Here is an 18,626-nt window from a genome sequence, read left to right as displayed (position 1 = left end):
ATAGAGACAGAGAGAAATCCACAGGGATAGTGGAAGATAGTGAGGAAGAGAGACACCTGCAGCCCTCCTTCACCACTTGTTAAGTTTCCCCCCTGCAAGTCGGGCCCAGGGGCTCAAACCTTGGTCTTTCAGCACTGTAACATGTGCGCCACCACCCGACCCCTGGGTTTCTATTTAGAGTGATTTTAATAAGTGTCTAATTTTTTTAAATTAGTTATTTAACAGTGTTTTACAAGATTATGAAATATTAGGGGTGTAATGCCCGGCCACTCCTCACTACCAAAATTCTGTGCCCCCCCCACACTTGTGGTGCTTTCAAAGGCGACTCCTTTATTTTTAAAAGTTTAAAAAAAATTTATTAGTGGCTTAATATTGATTTACAAAATTATAAGATAACAAGAGGTATAATTCCGCACCGTTCCCACCACCAGAGTTGAAAGGCGCTTCCTTTACATCCCTGGGTGAACACACCTGTGACTAGCACCCCAGTTCAAAAGACATTTTCCTTCCTAGTTCCGGGTACAATGAGACTAGCCTGACTGACCAATAGGGGAGCGCCTTTTTCACTAGGGGCGGGACTTGGCGCCGGAGCCTCCCAGACCCGCCCCTTTACATCACGAACGTGCTTGCGTACGTGGCGCTGCGCCGACTATTTTCTCCAGCGTGTGGCGCCCCCCGGCGGCAGCGGGCTATCAATGTGACTGCCGGAACAGAGCGCACAAGCCATGGAGCCGCAAGAAGAGGCGCCAACACCCAGGGAACCCGTCGCGCAGCCGCCTGGGGCCTCCAGGTCCCAGATGCTGACGCAGGCGGAGCAGAGGGAGGGCGGCGAGGTCGACGACGCCAGCGCGGAGGGGCTGTGGGAGCTACCCGTGGAGCTGGTGGAGAGGAGGCCCGAGTGTGGCCGCTGCAGGTGAGCGCGGGGCGGTGGGCGGGGACTGCGGTGCCGGGGGAGACTGCTGCGCCCCCTGGCGGGGAGGCGGCTGCCTGCTGCTTCTGCCCCGGGGCCGCGCTGACAGCTGGCCGCTGGGGAGGCGGGGTCCTGGGTGCACCTTATTATCAGTGTCAGCAACTGGCACCGCTCCTTATCCGGTTCATGACTATTTAACATTCCCAACTGCGAAACTTTTTAGTGACAGGAGTTTTGCTGCCTAGAAACTTTGCAATCCCATGGGGGGGGGGAAGCACAACTATCCCATAGTTAGAGTCCTTAGTTAGCACTTTCACACCGAAATGGCTATTTTAATAGTTAAAGAGTGCATTGAGATCAACTGCTGTTCATCTAGCCAGAGTCAATAGTTAGTGACTGAAATAGAAAGTAAGACCCACGAAAATTCAGAGGTGAGTCCTCTGAAACAACAGTTAGAAAAATTTAATTTATTTTATTGTTATCACATAGAGACAGAGGGAAGTTGAGAGGGAAGGGGGAGACAGAGAGACAGAGAGGGAGAGAATGAGAGAGACACCTGCCGCACTGCTTCACCACTCATGAGGCTTCCCACTTACAGGTGGGGACCAGAGACTTGAACCCAGGTCCTTAGGCATGGTAGTATGTTTGCTCAATAAGGTGCACCAACACCTGGCCTCTGGAATTTTTTTTCTTTTTTTTTCTCCTTTTTCTTTTCTTTCTCTTTCCTCTTCTTTTTCCATTAGTATGGCTTCAGAGCCTCATACATGGGTAATACCAGAAGCACTCAGGCCAACATTTTATTCCATAGAGAGAGAGAGGGAAGAAGAAAGGAGAGAGTCCATAACGTTGCTCCACCATCTATAGAGTGTCCTTTTTGTGTCATGTTTCTCCCATGTAGTGCTGGGATTCAAACCAACCCATTTTACTAGGTGAGTTATCCACTAGACGAGGAAAAATTTTGTACTTATTTTAAAATCCTCCATGACTGTTGCCACAATGACTGTTGTTTCCCCCTTTCTATTATCAAATGTCACAGAATCCTATATTTCTAAAAGTTTTTCAAGACCAAGATGTAAGAATAAAGATGCCAATAATAATAAGAAAAAGACTGCATTGAGAATTCTGAATTAACTATTTTTTTTGTTGGCTTTTCCCTTTCCTGTTCTTTCTTTAAAATACATTCTTTGCGTATTACTAGATAGAGACTGTGAAATGGAGAGGGTAAGGGGAGATAAGGGAAAGAGATACAGAGACACCTGCAGCCCTGCGTCACCACTTTTGAGGCTTTTTCCCTGCAGGTGGGGACCAGGGGCTCAACCTGGCTTCTGGCACCCTGTAATGTGTGCACTTAACCAGGTGCACCACCTCCTGGCCCCTCTTTTTTTCTTTTTTGATAGGACAGAGAGAAATGGAGAGGGAAGGGGGAGTAGGAGGTGGGGGTGAGAGAGAAGAGAAAGGGAAAGAGGTAGATAGATAGATAAATAGAGAGACAGACCTGCAACACTGTTTCACCTCTCCTGAAACTCCCCACCCTGCAGTTGGGGACCCAAGGCTTGAACCCAGGTCATTGCACTTGGTAACACGTGAATTTACTTTTAAATATCTGAATACCTGCTGTATTCCAGGGCAGTGCTCTAAGCCCTAGGAACAGAGGGTTTAGAAAAACAGACTATCTTTGACCTCTTTGGGGCAATCCCCCCCCCCTTTATTATTTATTTCACCATTCCCATCACCAAAGATTTGTATCCCTAGCCCCACACCCGTAATTAACTGATATAGTTCTCCCACAATCTTTTGGGCAATTTATTGGTGTTAACCACTACCAACAGTAGATGGAGAAACTGATGCCTGAATTACCACAAAGGAAGGTAAATATGTTTATTCAGGACAGCAGCTCAGATAACACAGTAGTGAAAGAGGGTCCCAAGAGGATGCCGAAAGAAACATGTTTCAAATATGAATCCAGCAGTAAATTACTGTGTTTGGTCTATCATCTTGTTTCTAGCCTATTCAGAACAGGTAGTTAGAAATGCTACAGAATTTTTTTTTAAATTTAGTCTTCTTTATTTTTAGCTAAGAGTTCTGATTTTTGGGTTTGTGTTCCCTTTGCTCAATAGACTATTATTTTATTTTATTTTTGTAATATAATTTTTATTTATAAAATGGAAATACTTGTTGGGTAGTATGCCAGCTCCCCCGGCTTAAAGCCTCTGTCTCTAATCCTTCTTAACTAAGCACCACCATGCCTGCAGGGCATTGGTTTAATCCCACTTAAAGCTGCGGTCTGTTTACATAAACCACCGTTAACTAAGCACTACCCTGCCTCCAGGGCATTGGTTTAATCCCCACTGGTTCAGGATGTCTTTTTGCCCCCTCTAGTAGTCACCCTGATTTCCACCAGTCTCTTTTCACTCCACCCTCTCTACCTCACATCCTGTTTCCACCCTACTTGGTGAGTATATATACAGCTGCTCTTCTGTTTTAACACACTGGGAATTGCCTTCCTACTCCGAGAGTCCCAGAGTCACCTACGAAGCTAGTCCAGTCCGGCAAATGGCGCCCTGAACAGGGACTGGCAAATACTGACAAGACCATAGGATAAGAGGGGTACATGTCCACATAATTCTCACCACCAGAACTCCGTATCCCCTCCCCTCCCCTGGTAGCTTTCATATTCTTTATCCCTCTGGGAGTATGGACCCAGGGTCATTATGGGGTGTAGAAGGTAGAAGGTCTGGCTTCTGTAATTGCTTCCCAGCTGAACATGGATGTTGGCAGGTGGATCCATGCTCCCAGCCTGTCTCTCTTTCTGTTGTGGGTTAGGGCTCTGGGGAGGTGGGGCTCCAGGACACATTGGTTGTCTGCCCAGGAAAGTCAGGCTGGCATCATGGTAGCATCTGGAACCTGGTGGCTGAAAAAGAGTTAAGATATAAAGCAGAACAAATTGTTGAGTAATCATGAACCTAAAGGCAAGAATATTGCAGATAAAGATTTGGGGTCTCTGTTTTGTAGATAGTTAGTAGGTCTATTTTAGGTCTATTTTAGGTCTATTCCAAGGGGCCCATGACTTTACCTGTGCCTTATATCTAATATGCAGTTGGACCCAGGTTATTGTCTGGGGAGATGGTGTTATACTTGGAAAAAGGACTAGAAAGCTGGATCAGGGAAGATAGTAGCTCCCAAATATGTGAAAAGTATATAAATGTATATAAAAATGTGTTAACTGTAAACCCCATGGGTTTGATCTGGGGCCCATATTCAGCACAAGAGCTTATATAACCTCTGCATCCCTGTAGGTCTGAGCTCGCATTCTGTGATCATGGCTAGGAACATTCCAGGCAGCACTAACTTCAGGAAATAGACTTTATTTTTAAGCAGTTTTAGATTTCCAGTGACATGAAGTGGACAGTACATATATCCCCTGCAGCCATTTTCAAAATCTCCCACCAAAGTGGGACATGTGTCATAATTTGACCCTCCCTTGGCACATCCTCATCACTCAAAGCTAGTGTTTATATTAGGATTCACTTTTGCTACATAATTCAAGTTGGAACAAATTTATAATTACATGTATCCATCATCACAGTTTCACACCGAGTGTTTTTACTGCCTTAAAAATTCTCTTTGATCATCCTTTTCATCCATCCCTGCTCCATTACCTGACCTACTTTTAAAATAAAAATGGCTGGCTGTTTCTTGTTATATTTAGTGTTATAACCCATTATAGAATTTCTGTACTTTGACTTCTTAGGTTTACCTACTTCATAAGAGAGTAAGAAGGAAAGATCTGAACCAGTCTGCCATATGCAATACTGGAGGCTGAGCCTGGGGCCATAGAGATGCAAGCCCTATGCTCTACTCACCGAGTCTTCTCTCGGGCCACTCACTGTTCTTCTTTCTAGTGAAAAATTACATTTTCTAAAAATATTCCACTCCTTTAGGATGGTGGCAGTTTACTTGTTTGACTTGGTTAGATCATAGTTCTAGAAATATGAGGGCCATTTTGTGTTTTGAATAAAATACAAACTACTTGATGACTATATATATGTGTATGTGTATACACACACACACACACACACACACACACACACACACAGTGTTGTTAGGATTTTCTTTCTTGGGTAAATGTTTTTTTTCTAAATATATTTTTTGTCTTTTTTTTTTTTTTTGGTGATTTCATTTTGGTTTACAAAATTACAAGATAACAAGGAACAATTCCACTCCATTCCCACCACCAGAGTTCTTTGCCTCCATTGCCTGCATTGGAAACTGCAGTAGTTATCCCAAGGACACAGATACTGGGTTGACTGTTAATTCTATAATGATCTGTCTGTCGTTCTGTTTATCTTTTGGCCCATTTTTTTTTTTTCCTATGGTCCTTTCTTCTTTTCCTTTCTAAGTTACACCTACACCTATTACTAGTTCCGAATATCCTTCCTTTCCCCCCCTTTCTTCAGGTTCTGATGGGATTTAATTAAAAAAAAATTTTTTTTTTTATTTAAGACAGGATAAATTAACAAAACCATAGGGTAGAAGGGGTATAACTCCACACAATTCGCACCACCCAATCTCCATATCCCATCCCCTCCCCTGATAGCTTTCCCATTCTCTATCCCTCTGGGAGCATGCACCCAGGGTCATGGGTTGCAGAAGGTGGGAGGTCTGGCTTCTGTAATTTCTTCCCCGCTGAATATGGACGTTGACTGGTCGGTCCATACTCCCAGTCTGCCTCTGTCTTTCCCTAGTAGGGTGGGTCTCTGGGGAAGCGGAGCTTCAGGGCACATTGGTGGGGTCTTCAGTCCAGGGAAGCCTGGCCGGCATCCTGATGGCATCTGGAACCTGGTGGCTGAAAAGAGAGTTAACATACAAAGCCAAACAAATTGTTGAGCAATCATGGACTCAAAGGTTGGAATAGTGGAGAGGAAGTGTTGGGGGGTACTCACTGCAACTTTAGTGTACTTCTGCTTTCAGGTATATATTTTGCACTTGTTTATGGATACTTGTGAACATATGCTCTCTCTCACAGAAACTGGTATATATCTAGGTTTTGGGACTTTGTTAGAAAGTGATCCACCTAGGATGGAATTAGAGAATTCTATGAAAGGAAAGGTCTCACCCGAGTAATGAAGCTGAAGGGTTGTCATTCCACACCTGAAGTCTCTGGACACAGTCTGAGCTGAAGCATGTTAAGGTGGCAGTCTTTGCGTTGATTAGGTTGCGATCGGCTGATGCAATATTATTTGCTATGAATTGGGAGAGGCATGAGGAAAAGTGGACCCTATCCTAAGGTTCCAGGACTGGGGAAAATATAGGCTCTATAGTAGAGATGTGAGGTTCCTGTTGTCTTAGGGTTCAAAAAGACAATGGATAGTTAATGTTATTATCACATTATTTGGTAATTGGGGTAATTTTGAAAAGTCCTTTTGTTAGGGTTTGTTGTATAGTACCCAGTATCTTGTAAATAGCTATGCCACTGGTTGCCTCTGATCTACTTGGTCTAGGCTTTTGAGAGAGTCCGCATATCAAATACACAGCCTATATATTAAGAAGACTCAGTCTGTGTTTTAAAAACTTTGAGACATACAATTAATTTTTCCCCTCTTATATTAATTAACTAGTGATTTATATGACTACATTTTACTAGGAGTGTACATAAACACCATTTCCACTACCAAAAGACTGTGTCCCATCCTACCCACCCCCCCTACACCCTCCCACTGGTCCAGGAAGCCACATGTCTACCCCTCACCACAGGGTTTTTACTTTGGTGCCCTACTTTCAATTTAGTCAGATCCTGCTTTTAGTTTCCCTTTCAGATCTTCTTTCTCAACTTCTGTTGATGAGTGGGATCATTCCATACTCATCTTTATCTTTCTGACTTAGCTCACTTAACATAATTCCTTCTACCTCTGTCCAAGATGGGTCAGAGAAGGTGGGCTCATTGTTATTGATAGCTGTATAATATTCCATTGTGTATATATACCACAGCTTTCTCAGCCACTTATCTATTGTTGGGCATCTGGGTTGCTTCCAGGTTTTAGCTATTACGAATTATGCTGCTATGAACATAGGAGTACACACCTCTTGTTGGTTGGGTGTTATGGAGTCCTTGGGGTATAATCCCAGGAGAGGAATTACTGGATCATATGGAAGGTCCATGTCTAGCCTTGTGAGAGTTCTCCAGACTGCTGTCCACAGAGGCTGTACCAATTTACATTCCCACCAGCAATGCAAAAGGGTTCCTCTGTCCCCACAGCCTCTCCAGCATTTGTTGCTGCTGTCCTTTTTGATGTATGTCATTCTTACAGGAGTGAGGTGGTATCTTACTGTTGTCTTAATTTTCATTTCTCAGACAATCAGTGACCTAGAACAGTTTTTCATATGTTTGTTAGCCTTTTGGATCTCCTCTGAGGTGAATGTTTTGTTCATATCCTCTGCCCATTTTTGGATGGGGTCATTTGCCTTTTAGGTGCTAAGTTTGCTGAGCTCTTTATATATTTTGATGATTAGTCTCTTGTCTGATGTATGGCATGTGAAGATCTTCTCCCATTCTGTGAGTGGTCTCTTTGTTTCTTTAATAGTTTCTTTGGATGTGCAGAAGCTTTTCACTTTGATGTAGTCCCATTGGTTTGTTTCTGCTTTAGTCTTTCTTGCAATTGGGTTTATTTCATCAAAGATGTCCTTGAGGTGTAGGTGGGAAACTGTTTTACCAATGTTTTCCTCTAAGTATTTGATTGTTTCTAGTCTAACATCCAGGTCTTTGACCCATTTGGAGTTGATTTTTGTTTCTGGCAAGATAAAGTGGTTCAGTTTCATTCTTCTGCATGTTTCTACCCACTTTTCCCAGCACCATTTATTAAAGAGAGCCTCCTTCCATTTAATGCTTTGGGCCCCCTTATCAAAGATTAGATGTCCATAGGTGTGGGGATTTATTTCTGGGCTTTCAGTTCTGTTCCATTGGTCTGTGTGCCTATTTTTGTTCCAGTACCATGCTGTTTTGATGATGATGGCTTTATAATATAGTTTGAGATCTGGTAGTGTGATGCCTCCATTTCTGTTTCTTTTCCTCTAGATGGTTTTGGCAACTCTAGGTGTTTTCAGGTTCCAGATAAATGATTGTAGTGTTTGTTCTATTCTCTTAAAGAAGCTTGGTGGAACTTTGATGGGTATCACATTAAATTTGTATATGGTTCTGGGGAGAATATTCATTTTGATGATATTTATTCTTCTAATCCATGAGCATGGCATGTCTTTCCATTTCTTGGTATCAGTTTCTATTTCCTTGAATAGTTACTCATAGTTTTCAGTATACAAGTATTTCAATTCTTTGGTCAGCTTTACTCTTAGGTATTTTATTGATTTTGCTGCAACAGTGAATGGGAGTGATTTCTGGATGTCTTCTTCAGATTTAGTGTTAGCATAAAGAAATGCCACTGATTTTTGTACATTGGTTTTGTAGCCTGACACCTTGCTATATTGCCTAATAATTTCCAGTAGTTTTCTGCTGGATTCTTTAGGTTTTTCTATGTATACTATCATATTATCTGCAAATAGTGAGAGCTTGACTTCTTCCCTTCCAATCTGTATTCCTTTGATTTCTTTCTCTTGCCTGATTGCTATGGCAAGAATTTCCAATACTATGTTGAAGAGTAATGGTGATAGTGGACATCCCTGTCTACTTCCCGATTTGAGGGGGAATGCTTTCAGCTTCTATCCATTGAGTATGATGTTTGCTGTAAGTTTTCTATATATGGATTCCACTGTCTTGAGGAATTTCCCATCTATTCCCATTTTTTGTAGGGTTTTGAGCATGAATGGGTGTTGGATTTTGTCAAAGGCTTTCTCTGCATCTATTGAGATAATCATGTGGTTTTTGGCTTTGCTCTTATTGATGTAGTGAATGACATGGATTGACTTACGTATGTTGAACCAGCCTTGCATTCCTGGGATAAATCCCACTTGGTCGTGATGAACAATCTTTTTGATATGCTGCTGTATCCAATTGGCCAAGATCTTGTTTGATATTTTGGTATCTATGTTCATCAGAGATATTGGTCTGTAGTTTTCCTTTTTTGGTGTGTCCCTATCTGCTTTGGGTATCAGGGTGATTTTTGCTTCATAGAAGGTGGAAGGGAGTGTTCCTGTTTCTTCGATCTTATGGAAAAGCTTTAGAAGTATGGGTACTGTTTCCTGAAGGTTTTGTAGAATTCGTTTGTGAAGCCATCTGGTCCAGGACTTTTGTTGTTGGAGAGATTCTTAATAATGGTTTCAATTTCTTTGTCTGTGATTGGTGCATTTAGGTTTTGTAGTTCTTCTTGGTTCAGTTTTGGAAGGGCATATGCTTCTAGGAATTCTTTCATTTCTTCAACATTTTCTAGCCTGGCGGCATATAGTTCTTCATAGAAGTTTCGCATGATTCTCTGGATTTGTGGTGTCAGTTGTGATATCTCCTCTATCGTTTACAATTATATGAATTTGAGTCTTCTCCCTTTTTTGTTTAGTGAGTCTGGCTAGGGGTTTGTCAGTTTTGTTTAGTCTTTCAAAGAACCAAGATTTGGCTTCATTGATCTTCTGTATGGTTCTATAATTTTTGTTGTTGTTTATTTCTGCTCTTATTTTAATGATTTCTGTCCTTCTGTTTGCTTTAGGGTTCCTTTGTTCCTCTTCCTCTAAGTCCTTGAGGTGTGCAGTAAGGTCATTTATTTGAGCTTTTTCTTGTTGTTTAATATGTGATTGTATGGCTGTGAGTTTCCTTCTCAGTACTGCTTTATCTGTGTCCCAAATATTTTGATAGGTTGTGTCTTCATTTTCATTTGTCTCCATGAACATTTGAATTTCTTGCTTGAGTGACTCTCTGACCCAGTGGTTCTTAAGCAGTATGTTGTTTAGTTCCCAAATTCTTTGTCTTTTAATAATTTTCTGTTTGTTGTTAAATGTTAGTTTTACTCCACTGTGGTCTGATAAGATACTTGGGATGATTTCAATGCTCTTGAATTTATTGATGCTGTCTTTGTGGCCTAACATGTGGTCTATCCTTGAGTATGCGTTGTGTGGATTTGAGAAGAATGTGTATTCCAGTTTTTTGGGGTGAAGAACTCTGAAAATGTCCAGGAGGTCTAGTCTGACCATCTCTTCATTTAATTCTCTTGTTTCTTTGTTGATTCTCTGCTTTGCTCATCTGTCTAAGTGTGAGAGTGTGGTGTTAAAATATCCCAGTATTATTGTATTACTATTGATGTACTTTTGAAGTTCTTTCAGTCGGTGTTTGATGTATTTAGATGGTCCCTCATTGGGTGCATAGATGTTAATAATTGTTAAGTCTTTTTGGCTGATTGATCCTCTAATCATTATGAAATGTCCTTGCCTATCTTTTATTCCTTTATTTAATTTAAAATCTATTGTGTCAGAGATGAGAATGGCTGTTCCAGCTTTTTTTGTGGTCCATTAGCCTGTATGATAGTTTTCCATCCTTTCACTTTGAGTCTGTGTTTATCTTGTTGTGTCAGATGGGATTCTTGCAAGCAGCATATGGTTGGGTTATGTTTTCTGATCCATCCTCCCACTCTATGTCTTTTGATGGGTGAGTTTAAGCCATTGACATTTATTGATATTATGGATTTAATGTATTGTAGTGCCATTGTTCAATGAATTTTTATTTTCTCTGATATATGGCAAGTATTATAGTGAAGTTCTTGTTTATAAGAGGTCTTTTAGAACCTCTTTCAGGGCCAGTTTGGTGATGGTTACTTCCTTTAACTGTTGTTTGTCTAAGAAGGTTTTGATCCCTCCATCTAGTTTGAATTAAAGTCCAGCAGGATCTATTATCCTTGGTTGAAACCTTTTTTCATTCAGGGCTTGATAGATATCTTGCCATTCTCTTCTGGCTTTTAGAGTTTGAGTGGTGAAGTCTGCAGATAATCCTATGGGTTTTCCCTTGTATGTGACTTTTTGTTTTTCTCTTGCAGCCTTTAGGATCCTTTCTTTATCCTTACTTCTTCTCATTTTGACTTTGATGTGTCTTGGTTTCATTTCCAGGCATTCTGATAGGTGTGTGATTCCAACCCACAGGGCTGAGGTGGCTTCCCTGGTGCAGTGAGTGCATTGCCATACATGAGTGAGGACTTGGGTTTCTTCTCAGACCACCGCATGGAAGTACCATGCAAAGTGGGGATGTGGGGCAGCTTCAAGAATGGTAGAGTGGTTCTGTGAGGCCTCTCCTACTACCTCTTTTTATTATTATCATTGTTGTTGTTGTTATTGTTATTTTTGCCTCCAGGGTTATTACTGGAGCCCAATACCAGCTCTACAAATCCACTGCCCCGTGGCCTTTTTTTTTTTTTGGATAGGACAGAGAAATTGAGAGGGGAGGGGAAGATAGAGAAGGGTAAAGAAATGCAGACATCTGAAGACCTTTTTCACAGCTTCTGAAGTGACCCCCCTGCAAATTGGGAGCCCGGGGCTCGTACCAGGATTCTTGCATACCTTTGTGCTTCTTACTATGTGCACTTAGCTCAGTGCATTGCCCAGATCTCTTTCTCTTTTTATTAATTTTTATTAGAGAGTTAATATCGATTTTCAAAGTTGTAAGATACTAGGGGTGTAATTCCACATAGTGTCCAACACCTGAGCTTTGTGTTCCATCCTCTCCATGGGAAACTACAGTAGGTCTCTCACAGTTACTGATATGGGCTGAGTCTACAAATATCTGTATCTGTATTTATCTATTCCCCAGTTTTTTTTTTAATTTAAAAAAAGGAGACATAAACAAAACCATAGGATAAGAGAGGTACAACTCCACACAATTCCCACCACCAGAACTCTGTATCCCATCCCCTTCCCTGATAGCTTTGCTATTCTTTATCCTTCTGCGAGTATGGACCCAAGGTCGTTGTGGGGTGCAGAAGGTTGAAGGTCTGGCTTCTGTAATTGCTTCCCCGCTGAACATGGGCGTTGACTGGTCGATCCATACCCCCAGTCTGCCTCTCTCTTTCCCCAGTAGGGTGGGGCTCTGGGGCTATTCCCCATTTTCAACAGTCGTTCCTTTTTGTCAAGTTTACCCCTACACCTGCTACTGCTTCAGCGTGTTCTTTCTTTCTTTCTTTCTTTCTTTCTTTCTTTCTTTCTTTCTTTCTCTCTTTCTCTCTTTCTTTCTTTCTTTTTTTTCTCAGTGCCAGACTTCCTCTGGTGTTTTCTAGATTCGCTTCCCTTTCCGTGATAGTATAAAATCAAAATTCTTGGTGATCAGTAATTCAGGTCCTGGTGGAACAGGGGTATGACTCTCTGGTTTACCTCTTAAATCATTTATTCCTCTGAGAGTATGGACAAGAATTCTTTTTGGGGTGCAGAAGGGGGAGTTCTGGCTGCTGTAATAGCTTCTCCACTGGACATGTGTATTGGCATGTTGATCCATACCCCCAGCCTGTTTCTATATTTCCCTAGAGAGGTAGGGCTCTTACTTTCTCTTCCTCTTTCTTTCTTTCTTCCTTTCTTCCTTCCTTCCTTCCTTTCTCTTTCATTTATTTATTTATTTATTATTGCATAGAGACAGAGAGGAATTGAGAGGGGATCGGGAGACATAATGGGAGAGAGACAGAGAGACACCAACCCTGCTTCACTGCTCTTGAAGCTTTCCCCTGTAGGTGGGGACCAGAGGCTTGAACCTGTAGCCTTATGCACTGCAGTGTGTGCACTTAACCAGGTGCGCCACCACCTAGCCCCTCTCTTTCTCTTTCATCTCCCTTCCACCACCTACCCCCCTCTCTTTCATCTTCCTTCCTTCCTTCCTCCCTTCCTTCCTTCCTTCCTTCCTTCCTTCCTTCCTTCCTTCCTTCCTTCCTTTCTCTGTCATGAAAATGGAAACAGTGAGTTCACCAGGGTCAGTGGACTGGCATAGGCAGTGAAATCCCAGAGAAGCCATGGTGTCAATAAGGGGGGGGGGGAGAGGGAGAGAGAGAGAGAGAGAAACTTTCAAAGGTGAATAAAGTAAAGGCTTCAACTCTTTAGAACCTTACCATGTAGTGAAAAATGGGAAGCTAGTTGAGTAGGAAACACTTGTGTTAAAAATCTGATGATTTAGAACTTTTTTCAAATTGTTAGGAATGAGCAAGGTGTATGGTGTGGGCATGAGTGCACACATGCACATAGTACATGTTTATATAAATATGTATACACAGATGTTTTTAATACAGAATATATATATTTACTGTGCGTTATGGTCCAAATAGTTTAAAAACATTGCATTTTTGAGGCCATGAAGGAAATCTTTTGCATTTTCAAAGTAGACATACTTGCAAAGCAGTTTTGTTCAGATTACAAAATGTTCTGCTACTTAAAGAAATCTGATTACTGAGCTAGGGAGATCGATGAAGATTAGAGCACAGGACTTTCATGTCTGAGACCCAGAACACCCAGGAGCAGTGCCTGGCGCTGCCACATACCAGAGCTGAGTAGTAGTAGGCTCTCTTTCTCATAAAACAAAATAGAAAGAAACAGGCAAACAGAAAAATTGGTAAATCAATCTTTAAAAATATTTGAGGGCCAACAATATATATCTCTCACCTGGTAGCCCGGCTGTTTTACCATGTGTATGCCCTAGGCTTCAGTCTGACTCCCACTACACTGGAGGAAACCAGCATCGGTGCTATGGTTTCTTTCCCTCTTTCCCACTGTTTCTCAATCTCTTCTCTTCTCTCCTCTCCTCTCCTCTCCTCTCCTCTCCTCTCCTCTCCTCTTCTCTTCTCTTCTCTTTCTTTTTGCCTCTTAGCATTATCTCTGGCACTCCATGCCTGAGCTACAAATTCATCACTCCTGGTGGCCATATTTTTTTTTTGCTTTTTTTTTTTGGTTATTGGATAGAACAGAGGAAAATTGAGAGAGGAGAGAGGAGGGGGAGAGGCAGAGAGGAAGAGAGATACCTGCAGACCTGCTTCACCACTTGTGAAGTGTCCCTGCTGCAGGCAGGGAGCAGGGGAGGTGGAGGGGAGCAAACCCACGCCCTTGCACTGGCCCTTGAGCTGATCCTTGCACTTAGTACTATGTGGGCTTAACCGGCTGCACCATCACCTGGCCCCAGCTCCATGTCTTTCTCTATCTGAATTAGCTCAGAGTAGTAAAGCTCTAGAGATGACAAAAAAAAAAAAAGTTGTTGTTGTTAAGATTTGAGTGCTGGGGAGATAGATCAACATCTTAAAGCACAGTACCTGTGTTGCCCCAGGTTCCCAGGTTCAGTCCCTTGTACTATCACAAATCAGACCTGAGTGGCACTCTGGTATGTCACCCTCCCCAGTATATCTTTAAAAAATATTTTGAAGGCTGGAAGATAGTTCACATGCTAGGTATGTGCTGTGTCATGTGCTCGACCTGGGTTTGGGCCCTAGTATCACCGAAGAGTACTACATAGTCACTAAACTGGGTATTATTACATTGCCTGGATTTATACATCTCTTAATTGCAAGTTTCTTCTTTTTAAAATTTTTATGGTATTTATTGATTATTGGATAGAGACAGCCAGAAAATAGAGAGGGAAGGGAGAGATAGGGAGAGAAACAGACACATGCAGCGCTGTTTCTCCACTCACAAAGCTTTCCCCCTGCAGGTGGGGGCACCGGGGACTTGAACTCAGGTCCTTGCACACTGTAACGTGGGCTCAGCCAGGTGCACCACCACGTATCCCCCCCCCGTTGCATGTTTCCACCCTTTAGTAATATCTTAATATCTTTAGTAATATCATGTCTTAATCTTTTCCTTGTTCTTTAAATTAAAAATAAAAAAAAATTTAAAGGTGAATGTTTTTTATTTTTCATTTAAACCCTAAAGAAAAATAGGTGTATGGCTATAAAAATCATAATCAAGGGAAGAAAATTATAGATATTTAAGAAGAACACAGGAGTCCCCAGACTGATTGCAGGGTGCTTTGTTTGTAATTATATTTTACTAGTTTTAAAACTGCTTGCTGGTCATTGCTTATAGTTAAAAAGTTAATATGTTTTATATATATATATATATGGGCTTCTGTGAGAACAGGAAAATTTGTGAGCTTGAAGACTACCTTCCTGAGCAAAGGTGGACTGAGCTGAGTATTCATTCACACTGCTCTTCCATTGAGTTGATTTGTTCTTGTCACAAAAGCTGCAAGTTATTCCTGCTTCACTGCTTAGGTGCCAGTTTATGGTAGGTGTTTTTTTTTTTTTTTTTAAATAGTGATATAATAAGGATTAACAAGATAGTAGGATTAACAGGAACAAGGTTGTAGGACAACAGGGGTACGATTCCATGTAATTCCCATCACTAGAGTTCTGTATCCCATCTCCTCTATTAGAAGGTTCCCTGTTCTTTATCCCTCTAGGAGTATGGACCAAAATTCTTTATGGGGTGCAGGAGGTGTAAGGTCTGCCTTTTGTAATTGCTTCTGTGCTCAATATGGGCTTTGGCAGGTCTATCCATACCGCTAGCCCGTTTCTGTTTTTCCCTAGTGGGATAGGGCTCTGGGGAGTTGAGGTTCCAGGACATATTGGTGAGGTTGTCTACTCAGGGAAGTCACCACTTGGTGACTGAAAGGCAGTAAGATATAAAGCAGGACAAATAGTTTAATAAACAGGAACCTAAAGGTAAGAACAGAGCCAATGAAAATAAGGGTTTTCATGTGGGAAGAATCTAGGAAGTCTTTTAGGTATATTATAAGGGGCCCATAACTGAGCACTAAGGTCAGTTATTTTGCAAGTTGTGTTGGCAAAAGTAAAAACAAAAGGGGGGGGGAATTCCCAGAGCAATTAGTTTAGAATAATTATAGACTTTTGAATTGTCAACATTTACAATTAGAAAAAAAAATAGCAAAAACCTTTGGTAAATTTGGAATCAACTAGATTGTTAATGACATTTTTCAGGGTAAAATTTAGGTGTTCTACAAATGTAATTCTTTGTGCATATCAGAAATATCTTCTCAAGAGAAAATTATTAATTCATTCTATCTTGTTGATATAGAAAATATGTTTTCCTTTGAATGTTTAGTCTTTGAAGAAATTTATTCAAAATATATGTAGAAAACTAACTGATTTACAAATTACTTTGCAAGCAAATTGCATGTTCAAAGTTGAGCAAAGATGATATATGTCGAGAGGGAATTTTTTTCCTTAGTCTTAATTAAATCTCCAAAGAGGAGTGACCAACTTTAAAATTCACATTAGAGCTTTCTAAATGTTTGATTTACTTCCCCAAGAAAAATAATTATATCATTTCCCTCTGATAGATAAAAGTCTCTTTCAAAGAACATCAAAGCACACTAATTTCTCAAGTTCATTTGTCCAAAATTAATAATTCATAGTCCTTTTAATGCTTACACAGCTAGAGAATATTTTCAGAAATGTTCTAAAATTTGGTACTGTTTGAAAAAGAGTTCACAGGTTACAAACTGCTTTTCATGTACAGCTTCATTTGCTACTAAGACAACCTGGTGATTTATATAGCTATTTCCTTTTCCTGTGTTTTCAAGGTCAGGTTACTGGTAAGAGGAAATGTTGTTTTAGCTTTAATTTTTTTATAATTATGAATTTGCTGATATGAATATGTTTTCCTAGGCATTTCTTGACTTTCTTCTGTCTTCTGTCCTAGAGAATCTTTCCCTTATCTTTTTCCTTTTTTTTTTTTTTTTTTTTAACCAGAGCATTGCTCAGCTCTAGCTTGTGGTTGTGTGGGAGATTGAATTTGGGATTTTGGAGCCTCAGGCATGAGAATCTCTGCATAACCATTATGCGATCTCTCCCACCCCCCCCCTTTTTTTTCTTTCTGTTCATGGCTATTTTTAATAACTTTGGGGGGCACATTCAAGTTTTTGTCTTTTTTAAAGATATTTATTCCCTTTAGTTGCTCCTGTTTTATTGTTGTAGTTATTATTATTGTCGTCGTTGTTAGATAGGATAGAGAGAAACGGAGAGAGGAAGGGAAGACAGAGGGGGAAAGAAAGACAGACACCTGCAGACCTGCTTCACTGCCTGTGAAACGACGCCCCTGCATGTGGGGAGCCAGGGGCTCAAATCGGGATCTTTATGCTGGTCATTGAGCTTTGAGCCACATGCGCTTAACCCGCTGTGCTACCGCCAAGTTTTTGTCTTTTTTTAAATTTATTTATTTATTTATTTATTTTTTCCCTCAGAAAGATAAATGATGATATAAAATCAAGTAGTAGAAATGTAGCGGAAGGTCTACAAAATGTGTAGAAATTATCTAGGATGAAAGTAGCACCTTTTAGAGGGAGAGAAAGGGAAGTGGACTTTTTTTTTTTTTTTTTTTTGTTAATTAGTACATTTCTTTCTTTCTTTTTTTTTTTTTAATTTAAGAAAGGATTAATTAACAAAAACATAGGGTAGGAGGGGTACAACTCCACACAATTCCCACCGCCCAATCTCCATATCCCACCCCCTCCCCCGATAGCTTTCCCATTCTCTATCCCTCTGGGAGCATGGACCCAGGGTCATTGAGGGTTGCAGAAGGTAGAAGGTCTGGCTTCTGTAATTGCTTCCTCGCTGAATATGGGCGTTGACTGGTCGGTCCATACTCCCAGTTTGCCTCTCTCTTTCCCTAGTAGGATGGGTCTCTGGGGAAGCTGAGCTCCAGGACACATTGGTGGTGTCTTCAATCCAGGGAAGTCTGGCCGGCATCCTGATGACACCTGGAACCTGGTGACTGAAAAGAGAGTTAACATACAAAGCCAAACAAATTGTTGAGCAATCATGGACCCAAAGCTTGGAAAAGTGGAGAGGAAGTATTAGGGAGGTACTCACTGCAAACTCTAGTATACTTCTGCTTTCTTACTTTGGTGCCATACTCCAAACTCAGTCAATTTCTGCTTTGCGTTTCTACTTCTTTTTTTTTTTTTTTTACATGCATAACATTCCCCAGATTCCTATTTAGCAATACAACCCCCACTATTTCATTCATCATTTTTCATGGACCTGTATTCTCCCCACCCACCCACCCACCCCAGAGTCTTTTACTTTGGTGTAATACTCCAATTCCATTTCAGGTTCGACTTGTGTTTTCTTTTCTAATCTTGTTTTTCAACTTCGGCCTGAGAGTGAGATCATCCCATATTCATCCTTCTGTTTCTGACTTATTTCACTCAACATGATTTTTTCAAGGTCCATCCAAGATCGGCTGAAAACGGTGAAGTCACCATTTTTTACAGCTGAGTAGTATTCCATTGTGTATATATACCACAACTTGCTCAGCCACTCATCTGTTGTTGGACACCTGGGTTGATTCCAGGTTTTGACTATTACAAATTGTGCTGCCAAGAACATATGTGTACACAGATCTTTTTGGATGGATGTGTTGGGTTCCTTAGGATATATCCCCAGGAGGGGAATTGCAGGGTCATAGGGTAGGTCCATTTCTACAAGTTTTTGTCTTTGAGATAAAGCTTCTACACTCTGAATTCTCTTTACCTGCCTGTAGTCAGCTTCTTATCCACTCAGCTCTTCATTTTTTAGTCTGAAAGTCAGATTTGAAGATATTATTGCTAGTCACTTATTTTTGTGTTCTCTGCTGAGATTTTTGTTTATTTTTGACTGTTGGAAGTTTAGTAGAACTGTTGTGAGAAAAGGAGCAGTGAAAGGGAGTCGGGCTGTAGCACAGCGGGTTGAGCGCAAGGACCGCGAAGGATCCTGGTTCGAGCCCCTGGCTCCCCACCTGCAGGGGCGTCGCTTCTCAAGCGGTGAAGCAG

The 18,626-nt window shown here is 41.2% G+C and overlaps 1 protein-coding gene across 1 annotated transcript in view; it reads left to right on the top strand.

The window, feature by feature from the left end:
• Positions 1-661: 661 nt before the first annotated feature.
• The window catches only part of DTWD2 (DTW domain containing 2), a 115,226-nt gene continuing 97,261 nt past the window's right edge, over positions 662-18,626 (top strand). The window contains exon 1 of the mRNA XM_007527910.3: positions 662-913. Within this exon, the coding sequence (XP_007527972.1) occupies positions 726-913 (188 nt within the window). The 5' untranslated portion in view covers positions 662-725. The remainder of the gene's footprint in view (positions 914-18,626) is intronic.

This window comes from Erinaceus europaeus, chromosome 2 (assembly GCF_950295315.1).
Source record: "Erinaceus europaeus chromosome 2, mEriEur2.1, whole genome shotgun sequence".
In the NCBI taxonomy this organism is placed as follows: domain Eukaryota; kingdom Metazoa; phylum Chordata; class Mammalia; order Eulipotyphla; family Erinaceidae; genus Erinaceus; species Erinaceus europaeus.
This window is presented reverse-complemented; position numbering and strand designations above follow the sequence as displayed.